General features: G+C 53.6%; 4 protein-coding genes across 4 annotated transcripts; all 4 read left to right on the top strand.

The window, feature by feature from the left end:
* Positions 1–358: 358 nt before the first annotated feature.
* AYO20_11346 (hypothetical protein) lies at positions 359–1,384 on the top strand (the record flags this gene model as incomplete). Its single annotated transcript, XM_022649598.1, has 1 exon — positions 359–1,384. One exon carries the CDS (start codon positions 359–361, stop codon positions 1,382–1,384), a length of 1,026 nt encoding a protein of 341 aa, XP_022494422.1.
* A 1,598-nt stretch (positions 1,385–2,982) lies between these two features.
* Positions 2,983–4,071, top strand: AYO20_11345 (hypothetical protein; the record flags this gene model as incomplete). Its single annotated transcript, XM_022649597.1, has 1 exon — positions 2,983–4,071. One exon carries the CDS (start codon positions 2,983–2,985, stop codon positions 4,069–4,071), a length of 1,089 nt encoding a protein of 362 aa, XP_022494421.1.
* Positions 4,072–6,121: 2,050 nt separating this feature from the next.
* AYO20_11344 (hypothetical protein) lies at positions 6,122–8,074 on the top strand (the record flags this gene model as incomplete). Its single annotated transcript, XM_022649596.1, has 3 exons — positions 6,122–6,383; positions 6,462–6,752; positions 6,879–8,074. 3 exons carry the CDS (start codon positions 6,122–6,124, stop codon positions 8,072–8,074), a joined length of 1,749 nt encoding a protein of 582 aa, XP_022494420.1.
* A 1,727-nt stretch (positions 8,075–9,801) lies between these two features.
* On the top strand, positions 9,802–11,154 carry AYO20_11343 (hypothetical protein; the record flags this gene model as incomplete). Its single annotated transcript, XM_022649595.1, has 3 exons — positions 9,802–9,981; positions 10,103–10,382; positions 10,436–11,154. The coding sequence occupies 3 exons, from the start codon at positions 9,802–9,804 to the stop codon at positions 11,152–11,154; spliced, it is 1,179 nt and encodes a 392-aa protein (XP_022494419.1).
* Positions 11,155–11,556: the final 402 nt, after the last annotated feature.

Below are 11,556 nucleotides of genomic sequence, written 5' to 3'. Positions count from 1 at the left end.
ACTTGTCTGGCTCCGGACTACTATGTTGCTGACCGGTATTCCAGCTACTTCTCTGTGATCGTTACGGGTGACCAGGGATAGAACCCGACCATCTCTCACAATGTCCCGTACCGGCAACTGTATATGAGTCCAGGCATCAGTCAAAAGTCTTTCTGTCAATAAAGACCCTCACTTGTCAATCACATCACTCGTTCAGTATCATTGGCGATCCCAACACTTGACTTCCCACTTCCACATCCAATACCAAACCATTCACCCACCCAAATACGAGTCCATCCCTTCCTCCTGCTGCTAGAGACAAACTTCCAGACGTCTTCACACTCAGTCACTGACCCGACCTTCCCATCTCGGCCCTTGGATGTCTGATAGGCGCCGCAGAAGCCACGACGAGTATACACGTGAACCGATTGTCATTGAAAGAAGTCCTCAGGTGCGTACATACCGCATCGTGCGAACGACCTCACCGGAGCGAGAGCGGCTGACGTCTGGATCCAAGCTCTACAACCTCTTCCGGACTCGCACCAAGAGAGTCCATATCATTGAAGAAGTCCCCGTTCGAAGTCGACGGCCAGAGCGCCGTAGCTGGAGTCCTCCACGCCCGCCTCCTTCGCCTCCTCGAGGCCCATATCACACCATGTCGTCCAACCTGGAAGACAACATCTTCACCCCTCTGCCCCCCAAGCTGCCACCGAAGACGACCAAGCCTCACAAGGAGGATGACCCAATCGAGTATGTCGTGGAGAAACGGTCTCCGCGGCACCACAAGGTCAAGGTCATCCACGAGCCTGCCGACGATGAGGACGCCCATCCAAAGGTGGAAAGTCCCTCTCCACCACGAAAGCGCGACAGCGGCAAGTACTATATGACCGGAGCACGCATGGACGATGATCACGACGGCGCACGACGGGAATATGTGCGTGTGCGCCCCGATCCGGAAGTCCAGAGGCTGCGTGATGATCTAGAGCGAGAAGAGCGTAAGCGACGACAGGCAGAGCTTACTGCCGCCGCCGCCAAAGAAAAGGCCGATCGACTCAAGGCGGACCTTGAGTTCGAAAAGCGCCAGAGGTCTCTGGAGAAACGTGAAAGAGACCTTGCCGAGCGTGAAACCCGCCTCCACCAGGAGGAGCGAGAGCATTTTGTGGAGACCCGACGACCACGAGACCACCAAGGCGTCGTGGTGCACAACCCGACTGCCGTGGTGCCTGCTCGTGAAACAAACCGATCGGCTCTCGACCGGGCTCGAGATGACTACGACCATCTCCGCACCCAACAAGCTCGAGAGGAACGACGACCAGGGACCGGGGATCGACGTCCGCGACGGCAAAGTATCATCATCGTCGACGATGAGCATGATCGAGATCGAGACAGGAGACAACGACGATAGAAAGGTCTCGGAAAGGAATGTATAGTGAACAGGAGTCGGGGCACCCAACGGGCAGGATACATAGATACGGGGATTATTGCTGCAAAGCAGGGAAAGGAGGAACGGCGTTCCAGGAGGTTTTCAAAGAGATACATATATCATTCTTGGGCTGAAGGGAAGGTCTGCGCCAGCAACACATTTTGTGCCATGAAGAGATTCCGATTTTTTGTCATTCGTTTAAGACCAGCCCACGGCACAGGGCTATTGTTTGTATCGGTGGGCCTCGATGAAGGATTGTGAGGGAGGGGATGGACCAAAGAGATATGGATGTCATCAAAACAGTGTTAAATAGATTGTCAGAATAGTGATCGAGGCCCTCTTCTCCTCTTCTTCGACAGATCTACTCTTCCTCAATAGCCCACCTCGGTATCGCTGGAGGGATGTCGTGCAGTCTCCACCAGGACGGTCAGAACACCTGGTGGCGCTTGGGAGTCGCGGGCCTGCAGATGCAACCCATTGAACCAGTCGGGTGTGCTGGCTACACTGCATCCCACAGTCCAGTCTAGAATTGGGCGCCGATCACTTCAAGATCCCAGTTGCCCTGTTGTGCCTATGACATCGGAGCGATAGGGTGATAGGGCAGCATCGAAGGGGGTTGTTGCTGACGCAGAGGCTACCCATCTTCAAGAGATGTGCACGAGATATCGAGTGTCAAGCTGCGGTAGTGTGTCCTTGTAGAAGGTGGAAATGTGTGCGAAGGAGCAAGGCGCCAACCTCGGATGAATCCTCAGGCTGCGCAAAAAGTTCTAGATTTCTTGCCTCTCTGGCTTTGGAGGGCGCGTGACACGTCGAATCCTTTTTGGGGCAGAGATGGTGGTAATACGAGGTATACGCATGCTATGCTTTGCCACACACACGCACATACACATACTTGGAGGAGAACCACTTGTACAAAGTGAGAAGCTGTAGTACCTCCTTACAATCTTCCTTGTCATAGGAGATTGTGTCTTGCGGCTTAACGGTCGGTTGGTCTGCGATACACACCACCAGGATCTCACTACAACATCCCCCCCGCGCGCACGCCAAATCGTCCCTCCACCATTTGCCAAAACACCCTTGAGCTCCTGATAATACCACAACTGTCCCCTTGTGCCGACGCAAGGCCTGGTTGTTTCTACCTTGGTCGTGACCTCAGGGTCTGTGAATGGCGACGCTTCCTTGTTCCCGAGCTCCGCGTCTTATTCATCCTGGTCTCAGCCGTGCTCAGCACTTCCAAGGGTCAAAGTCAAAGCCCAAGCTGCACCTTGTCCCGCCTTTCGCCCACTCGAGTTTCTTTGCTCTCATTACGTGTTGCGCTTGCCGGCAACCATCGTTTTACTGAAGCTCGCAAAGCAGTCCCATCTCCATACCGCAACCCTACGCTAGGCATCGAACAACGCCGCCCGGGGAGCACAATCTTTCCTTCACCTTTTGGCACGAGCTCGACCATGTGGCGGAATACTTGCCGCCCATTCCAGATACCATCAGCGGCACGCGTCTCTCCACCCATGATTGAGGTGGGGTGATTGAAGGAAGGACGGAAAAGAAAACAAACACCATCTACATACGTGACGTATACCATGGGTAGCCCAGAGCAGCAGGGGGATCAGAAAGAGGAGGCTGCCGGCATGGCTTCGGCGTCGTCGTCGCTGCCCAAACTACCTGCCCCTCCGGAGCCTGAGAACGACAAAGGCATTATACCTTCGATCAAGAGTCCGTCGTTGGAAGGGCTCGACGATCTCACGCCGGAGAACATCGACATCTTCAAGCTGGAGCCTGTCGCAGCGCTGAAATTGCTATGTCGCAACATCGACAACCTCGTCCAAATGATCGGCGATGTCCCTCCCACGCCGCCGGCGCGGAGTCGAGGAGGGTCACCCGCTCGAAGTCTCTCGAGGCTGCGCGAGTCAATTACAGCGGAGACTGCTGCCACGCAGACTCCCAAGAAGGAAACCACCAAGCTGCGGCCACCGGAGTCGACTTCGCATCAGGAACATATCGATGGAGTGCTCTTTGTGAAGACTCCTATAGGCTCACCTGAAGCACACGAGCATGAACCCACGGCGGCGGCACATATTATCGGGGCCAACGCCCAGCCTCTGTATATTCAGCATGGAGCTCTGGCGCGGAAGTTTTACTCAAAACGACCACCTCCCATTTCTACCGAGGACTATCTCATGCGCATGCACAAATACTGTCCCATGTCGACGGCGGTTTATCTGGCGAGTTCCCTCTACATCACGCGATTGGCGGTACAAGAGAAGATCTTGCCGGTCACTCCACGAAATGTGCATCGTTTGCTGTTGGCTACATTGCGAGTTGCCATGAAGGCACTCGAAGACCTCTCATGGCCTCACGCTCGCTTTAGCAAGGTGGGCGGGGTGTCAGAGGGCGAACTAGGCCGGCTGGAAATCACCTTTTGCTACTTGATCGACTTCAGCTTGAAAGTGGATGCCGAGATGTTGCAACACGAGGCTGAGAATCTATGTCGGAACAACCGGTACGAGACGGTCCTGCTTGATTATACCCTGGGTCCGCTTGAACTGCGGATGCCGGAAAACGGGGATAGGAAGTCGAGAGGCGCGGAGAAAAGAAAGGCGAGCAGCACCTTGCCCAGCAGACCTGTTGTCCAAGTAGGTACAGGCATTGAAGTGTTGGGTCAGTCGTGAGCGACCGTCCAGCGAAAAGTTCGGGAAATTTGTCGACGGGTTACTCTGTCTGGAGGCATTTGTTTGATCGTCGACGATGTGTGAGTGACGATCGAGTCTGTGTCTGGGAGGCAACATTTAACATTTTTCATGGGGCGACAAACCGCCATTGACAGGATTGAATTCCAAGAGGGAAACCAACTGAGGGAAAATCAAGAGATAAGGCAAGTGGGCAGGCAGGCATATGAATGAATTGAAAAGCGAGCGACACGAAACTAGCGAGGTAGTTGATTCTCGGAGGCACCAGCACTGGCCTTTTTCCAGTAATGACTATTTGTTTGACGTACTTACTGTCCGGGAGTTGAAGTGCAGGTGCGTTTGTCGACGAGGTACACAGTACATACTTGAACTTGTACCTGTATCATGTGTTTGAATCTTGACGTTTCAGGCGTAATGGCTGTCGTGCGCGTGCAACGTGTAAGGCGTGTGCCCCATACGTAGTACATACTTGTCCATGCTGTGCTTTGTGCAGAAGTTTGTCTACAGGTACGCAAGCACACGAGAGAGAAGAATCAAGCACAAAAGCTGAGAACCTCGTAAATGCTCAAGGGCCGAGTACGCAGTCAAATGAATGCCTTTGTCCTCCTCTTTCAGTCTGTGCTCGGTATGGCCGAGGCAATATTTATCCCAGGTCCCTGGTCCAACACCCTTGCTTGTAGGAGAGGCTTGGCTGCGGAGTTGGTCATGGCGGAATTCTGTCGGCGCTGGCAACACCGACGACTGACGGGGAGCAAAAGACTCTTGTGCGGGTAGCATCCTTGTGATGCGGCGCAATTTGTCGTCGGCAATTGACCGTGGGTTACAGTGAGAATGTGGAAAGATGCGCATTTGCCCGCTTTGCACGCTTTGCCTGCCTCTTGGTATTTTCTTGGTCCTGAACTCTTGTCGAGTCTTGGTTCAAGTCTTGGTGTCCCATCGCTCTCGGTGCATATCCGTCCGAAGGCTTGTGTTTTCCACCCTACGAAGCATTGAACAGACCATAAGGAACACAAACAATAATGAGCCTGATTGGCGAACAAGCAACACCATCCAATAATCCGGCAATTGATCGGTGACGTCTGGGGATCTTCGCTCGTGCACCTCTGCTCACCTGCATCCTCTGAGACTGTCCCTAGTTGGTCTTAGATCCCGGATTTTCATGTTGTGCGATACTACCTTGCGAAAATCGGGGTGGAGCAAAAATCAAAGAGGCAAAACGGTCGCCCCTCATCGCCCTCAGCACATCGAGGCACACGGCCAGGTAGATGGAGAAGGATGGAAGACAGCTCGAGAGCTCGGTGGAACCACAGTCGGCGGATGGCGAACCCATTTGTCGTGACAATGACCGGGCCAACCAGTGACCAGCAAGAGAGAGGAAAAGACAATACCTGATCTGATCGCGGTGCGGTGCGGTGGATATGCATCTCGGGAGTTCCCCAGGGACTCAGAACTCATCATCCCAGGATTTCCCAGGGGGATCCTCAGGGACCCGCGTGACTGGCCCTCTGATTAGATTTTCTCACGCCAATGTCCAGATCAGCAAAAATTCCCACTTGCTTCTACCTCCTCACGAATCTGGCAAGGGCGAACAGAAAACCTGATCCTTCGTCGACGCGCGCGTGCCGCAAGATTCCCCCAGACCAGACGAATCGCCCTTTTTTTACCCCAGAAAGCAGTGTAACGTGGGATCTTCGTTAACACACCACGCCCCCGCAGAAAACCTGGACCAGGGGATATAAAGAGAAGCTGGTCGGCTGATCAGTGGGGAGGTTGGGAGAGTTGTCACAGCAGGCTAGTTATACTGGGTCAACTCATAATTTTTTTCACCTGCTTATTGTTGGCCTTTTATTCTGTCCTTGTTCACCATATCTGGTCAGCAGGATTGTCTGGACTTTGTGAGCGGAGCTGCCAGCCAGTCACTGTCCATTCACCTCCATCTCTAACCACTCTCAACTCCACAACCTCATTAACTTTGTTCGATTGACGCGATCAAAGCGCAAGGAAAAATACACGCTGAGACGCGTTTTCGATCATGTCGGAAAAGGCGGTCGAGGAGAATGTCATCTCCTCTCAACCTTCCCATGGCACCCCGGAGCAGGTCCGAGGGGACGACATAGGGCACCAGAAAACCTTTGACGATGTCATCCACAATGCTCAGAGAGCAACCGAAAAGGAGCACAAGATGACCTTGTGGCAAGGCATCAAGCTCTATCCAAAAGCCGTTGGGTGGAGCATCTTGATCTCGACCTGCATTGCCATGGAGGGATACGATGTGTGTCTGTTGAGCAATTTCTGTGAGTGATCTGGTGCCTGGACCCAAAATTCCCGACTTTCCTTTTCAAATGTTTGCTTTCTGACCGCCGTCTTCATAGACGCGTTCCCTCAGTTCCAGAAGAAATACGGCGAACAACTCCCTGACGGAAGTTATCAAATCCCGGCTCCGTGGCAGGCAGGTCTTAGCAACGGTGCCAATGTCGGCGAAATAATTGGCCTTATGATCAACGGCTTGGTTTGCGAGCGTTTTGGCTACCGATACACCCTCATTGCTTGCCTGGCCCTCGTTGCCATTTACACGGCGGTCTTCTTCACCGCACAGACTGTGGTCGCTCTCCAGGTCGCAGAGATCCTCTGCGGAATCCCCTGGGGCATGTTCCAAGTCGCAAGTAAGTTTTTCCGGCCGCAATGTATGAGGTGTTGTTGGAAACTCTTTGAGCCCCCAATATCCACACCACTACATATCGAACCTCCTATACTTCGAAAACACACCTACTAACTCTATACGTGCCTAGCCATCACCTATGCATCGGAGGTGTGTCCAGTGGCTCTCCGAGGGTATCTTACGACCTATGTAAACTTCTGCTGGGGACTGGGACAGGTGATCGGGATTGGGGTCATTAAGTCGATGCTCCCTCGAGACGATCAGTGGTCATACCGCATACCTTATGCGATTCAGTGGGTGTGGCCGGCACCACTGATAATTGGAATCTTCCTCGCACCAGAATCGCCATGGTGGCTTGTGCGCAAGGGCCGACTCGACGACGCCAAAAGAGCACTTCTTCGATTGACTTCACTCAACCGCGAAACCGATTTCGATGCCGACGAAACCATTGCGATGATGGTCCATACAACCGCTTTGGAAGAAAAGATCACGGCGGGTGCCACGTACTGGGATTGCTTCAAAGGCACAGACTTGCGCCGGACCGAGATTGTGTGCATGGTCTGGGCGATCCAGAACCTGTCCGGCAATTCTTTCTCTGGATACTCGACATATTTCCTAGAGCAAGCGGGTCTGGCCACGAGCAAATCCTATGACTTTGCCCTCGGACAGTATGGAATCAACATGGGAGGGGTTTTCGGTGCCTGGTTCTTGATGAGTCGGGGCATCGGACGACGATCCCTCTACCTCTACGGACTCTGTGGATTGTTCTCCATGCTGCTCATCATGGGATTTTTGGGGCTGGTTCCTGATTCCCACCGAGACTCGGCTGCGTTGGCTACTGGATCGATCATGCTGGTCTGGGCACTCTGCTACCAACTGACGGTGGGCACGGTTTGCTATTCTCTGGTTGCGGAGCTCTCCACCCGCCGTCTGCAGATCAAGACTGTCGTACTGGGGCGCAACCTGTACAACGTCGTCGGAATTATCTGTTCCGTCTTGACACCGTACATGCTCAACCCCGGTGAATGGAACTGGAGCAACTACGCCGGCTTCTTCTGGGCGGGGATCTGCTTCTGCTGCATCATCTACACATACTTCCGTGTGCCAGAGCCTGCCGGTCGCAGTTTCGCAGAACTGGATCTCTTGTTCGAGAGGGGGGTCAGTGCACGAAAGTTTGCGAGCACACACATCGACGTCTTTGAGGATTCTGTGGTCCAAGAAACTGTGGAGGGGACGGGCACCTTGAGGAACTATGAGAACAAGAGGGGAAGCCTTGTGCATGCAGTTAAGGGAGAAGAGACGATGCCTCCGAGGCAATTGATTTGAGGGCATGAAGTATGGGAATGACCGAACGAGGCTGGAAGTGGCGGCCTTTCCAAATGCAGTAACCATAAGACTAGGCATTCCTGGCCTTCAACGATGGTTACATACGTGGGACATACGTTGGTACCTAGGAAGTGCCTCGTACATATTGTACTGTGTTCATACATGACTAAATCCATATCCAGCGCACTTGACATTCAACTTTGCCGCGTTACTATGAAAGACGGTATACCTCCCCATCGTCTGCGCCTTGGTTTGTCATGGTCAGGGTCCTCCTGGCCACCTATACCATTTACTCCTTACAGTGTTTGGTCTTCTTGCCCACAGGTGAAGAGCTGTTCTTCTAGCCTAGCCTGGGAGAGAAATACCTGACTATTTACGCCCACCCACTCACCCCACTATTCTTCCGCAACATGTCTATCCACCCTCTCATTTGATAACCCTCTCCCTCGCTCTTGCTGAGGACACTGCCCATTTCTCACGTCACGTACCACTTGGCTAGTCTTCAAGGGGGACCTGCCATTCGGTCTTTGGGGATTTCCGAGTCGACAGACAGACAGGCCAGGCCAGAAGCTGGTGGCTTGGCTGTGCATGTGGCTCGTTTGTTCACAAGACATGGAGCAAAGCCTTGGCTGACAGCGTTCTTCGTGCTCGCCTCAGCCGCCTAGCACTCCACCGATGCGGGACATTATATCGCCGAGAAGATAGTGTGGGTGGTGGTGGTAATGGTTACGATGGACTTTTGCAAGCCGACGCTGGGGGCGGTAGTGGTCGTCAAAGCAAGCAAGTAAGAACACCAAGCCCACAAGTATTGGCACGCGGACCAAACTGGCCGGTCGTCCCGGATACAGCATGCCTCCACAATGACAGGCACCTACCTACTCGTACCTATACCATAGGCTCTACTGAGAAACCCCGGCGACCTCGCTGCCTACCTACAAGTAGTTGTGGCTTGGCGCACGGATTGCACAAGCATAATTCGAGTTCGGCCTTTTTGTGTTCGTCCCGGTTGACTCGGTCTTGCCGTCGAAGGATCTCGTCCCCGTAGCCAGCCACTCTTCTAGGGTTCGGGCTGGAAACGAGGTCGACCTGGAACAGACCTGCGTGCCCACCTGCGCCGCGAGATCATCGAGGCAGAAAAAGTGCTGCGGCGTCAAAGTGGAGAGGGATGGCCTGCGGTGGTGGCCAAGCTTCTACAAGGTACCTACTCATCCCTATTTGTACAAGTTCGGAGCAAAAGTACGGGAACTATTCGGCATCTAGTCCGGAACTGCTCTCCCCCGACGACCTACGAGTAGAAATCCGCCTCGCCGGCCGCGGCGGGGGCCGCTCACTAGATCCTTATGGGGATAGCGTCTGAAAAAGAAGCTTGAGTTTTAGTTATTGCCCCACACATACACCTCCCCCCCACCCCTCCTCGTCCCGCTCGACAGCCTTACCTTGGAATTGTCAACGGCCTCGAGTCTGGTCGACGCTGGTCGACGCTGTCTTGAGCGCTTACAATACCTCTCGGCTGGTCTCTTGTGATATCACTACTTATTTCTCGTCGAGAGGAGAATCTCGATCACTGAAATACTCGAACTCGAGGTAGAATTCTCGAGTATATATATCCAATCTACTTTTATAGAGACGGACGATCCATTTATTTCATAGCTTGACAGACACCAGCGAAGGTGAGATAAGAACAAAACAGACAGAATAAAACCACGCGCAGAAAAAGCGGACAAAAGATGCAAAAACACGAGGTCGTCGCCGGCAAAATATGCAACCTCCCGGACAAAGACAAGATCGATTCCGCGTTGGCAGAGCGGTGTCGCTCAATCGGAGTCGAGTTATTCAATCATCCTGTCGTGGTCCTCCATGTCGGCGGCGGAGGAGAAACGGGCACTGACGAGGTCATATTTTTGATAGTACTTTCCCCCTCCCTTCTTTTACTTTTCTCGCAAAAAAAAAAACAAGAAAGATAAATGACTGAGTGACCGAGTTAATTCACTAACTCCAGTCCGTCCGTAACGGGCGGAATCTCTACAGATAAGATCATTCAACGGCAAGGGCCTCGATGAGCGTGTCAGAAACCCGTCCCGGCGCCGCAGATACCTCCCCATCCACCCGAGTCCGGCCCACGCCGAGGCCAAAAACGTCACCCTGTACCTCTCGCCCAAAAAAGCACAGATGCCGTGCCGCTCGTGGGTCGACGCGGCGAACCCGCAGAGGGCAGACTGGCGGATCTTGCAGCCCTTCTGGATCAGGGGGAGACAGGTGCGCCTCACCAAACCATCGCGCGCGGACGTGCGGCAGTACATGGTCGATTGTAATTTTGGGTCGATTCCGTCGCCGGTGGGGACGAGGTCGACGATTGGGAAGTCAGAGCAAGAGCGGGAGCGGGAGAGATCGCTGACGCCGTTGTTGTTGAAGATGGACATGGAAAGGGAGTCGGAGTCAGCGGCGGCATCGCTGGGCCTTTTGCTCCCTACGCCTCCTCCCTCACCAACACCGACACGGACACCGCATCGAAGTTTACCCACGTCCTCCAACGTCTACAACATCACCAGCTCTTCGACAGTAACACAGAGCACACCTCCCCACCTCAGCCGGTCGGCCCAGACGATCAGGTATTCGCATATACCTCAACCTTCATCTCCGTCCAGATATGTACCATTCATTACACCCTCACCCCATCTCACCTCTCGCCCGCCTCCATACCCACCTCAACAGCGCCTCCCGAGCCACGTGGTATCGTTCAATCCCATATCCATGCCAGGTACATACCCAGAACCGACATCCACCGCGACTCGCACGATCCGAGGGGATACGCAACCCGCTCGCGCGACGAGATACCACCAACCCTCCTACCACTACAACTACAGGACATCGTACGAAAGGGCCCCGTTACTCCCGACAACACGCATGACGAGCGCGCCAACGACGTCGCGTGCACGATCCCAGCAGTCACTCGGTGGCAACCCACGCGCTTTCATCTGCTTGTTCTTCTTCTTCCTGCTCTTGGTGGCCACCGGTCTGTGCTGGCACTGGTCCTGGTACTGGTAGAGCAGCGGCACGACAGCTCCAAATTGAATGAGTGAGTGAGTGCGTGATGGACATGCCGTGGCGTGGCGTGAACGCTGCGGTTGCCTCCGTTCCCGTGGGGCTGCCTGATTGCGAAATACTACCTCTATATACCCATATACCCGACTCTATTCCCGAAAGAGCCGAAAGGGTGGAATGCGGAAGTGGGGGAACAGAGGTACCGAAATCTTGTGCGATTCTCCTTTTCTTTTTCCAGGGGCGTCTGTTTGGGGGAGCTGGGTCGCCCAGGGCTATTGAATGAATGAATGAATGAACGACTGAATGAACGGAATATGAACGGCGTTCCCACCGTGGAGAAAGGCTTTTTGGTTGATTGACGACACACATGATAACATGATACATGCATATCTCTGCATATATCTATAGATATCTATGGAATAGATATATATATATATATA

The sequence above is a fragment of the Fonsecaea nubica genome (assembly GCF_001646965.1).
Source record: "Fonsecaea nubica strain CBS 269.64 chromosome Unknown Scaff148, whole genome shotgun sequence".
Taxonomy (NCBI): domain Eukaryota; kingdom Fungi; phylum Ascomycota; class Eurotiomycetes; order Chaetothyriales; family Herpotrichiellaceae; genus Fonsecaea; species Fonsecaea nubica.
This window is presented reverse-complemented; position numbering and strand designations above follow the sequence as displayed.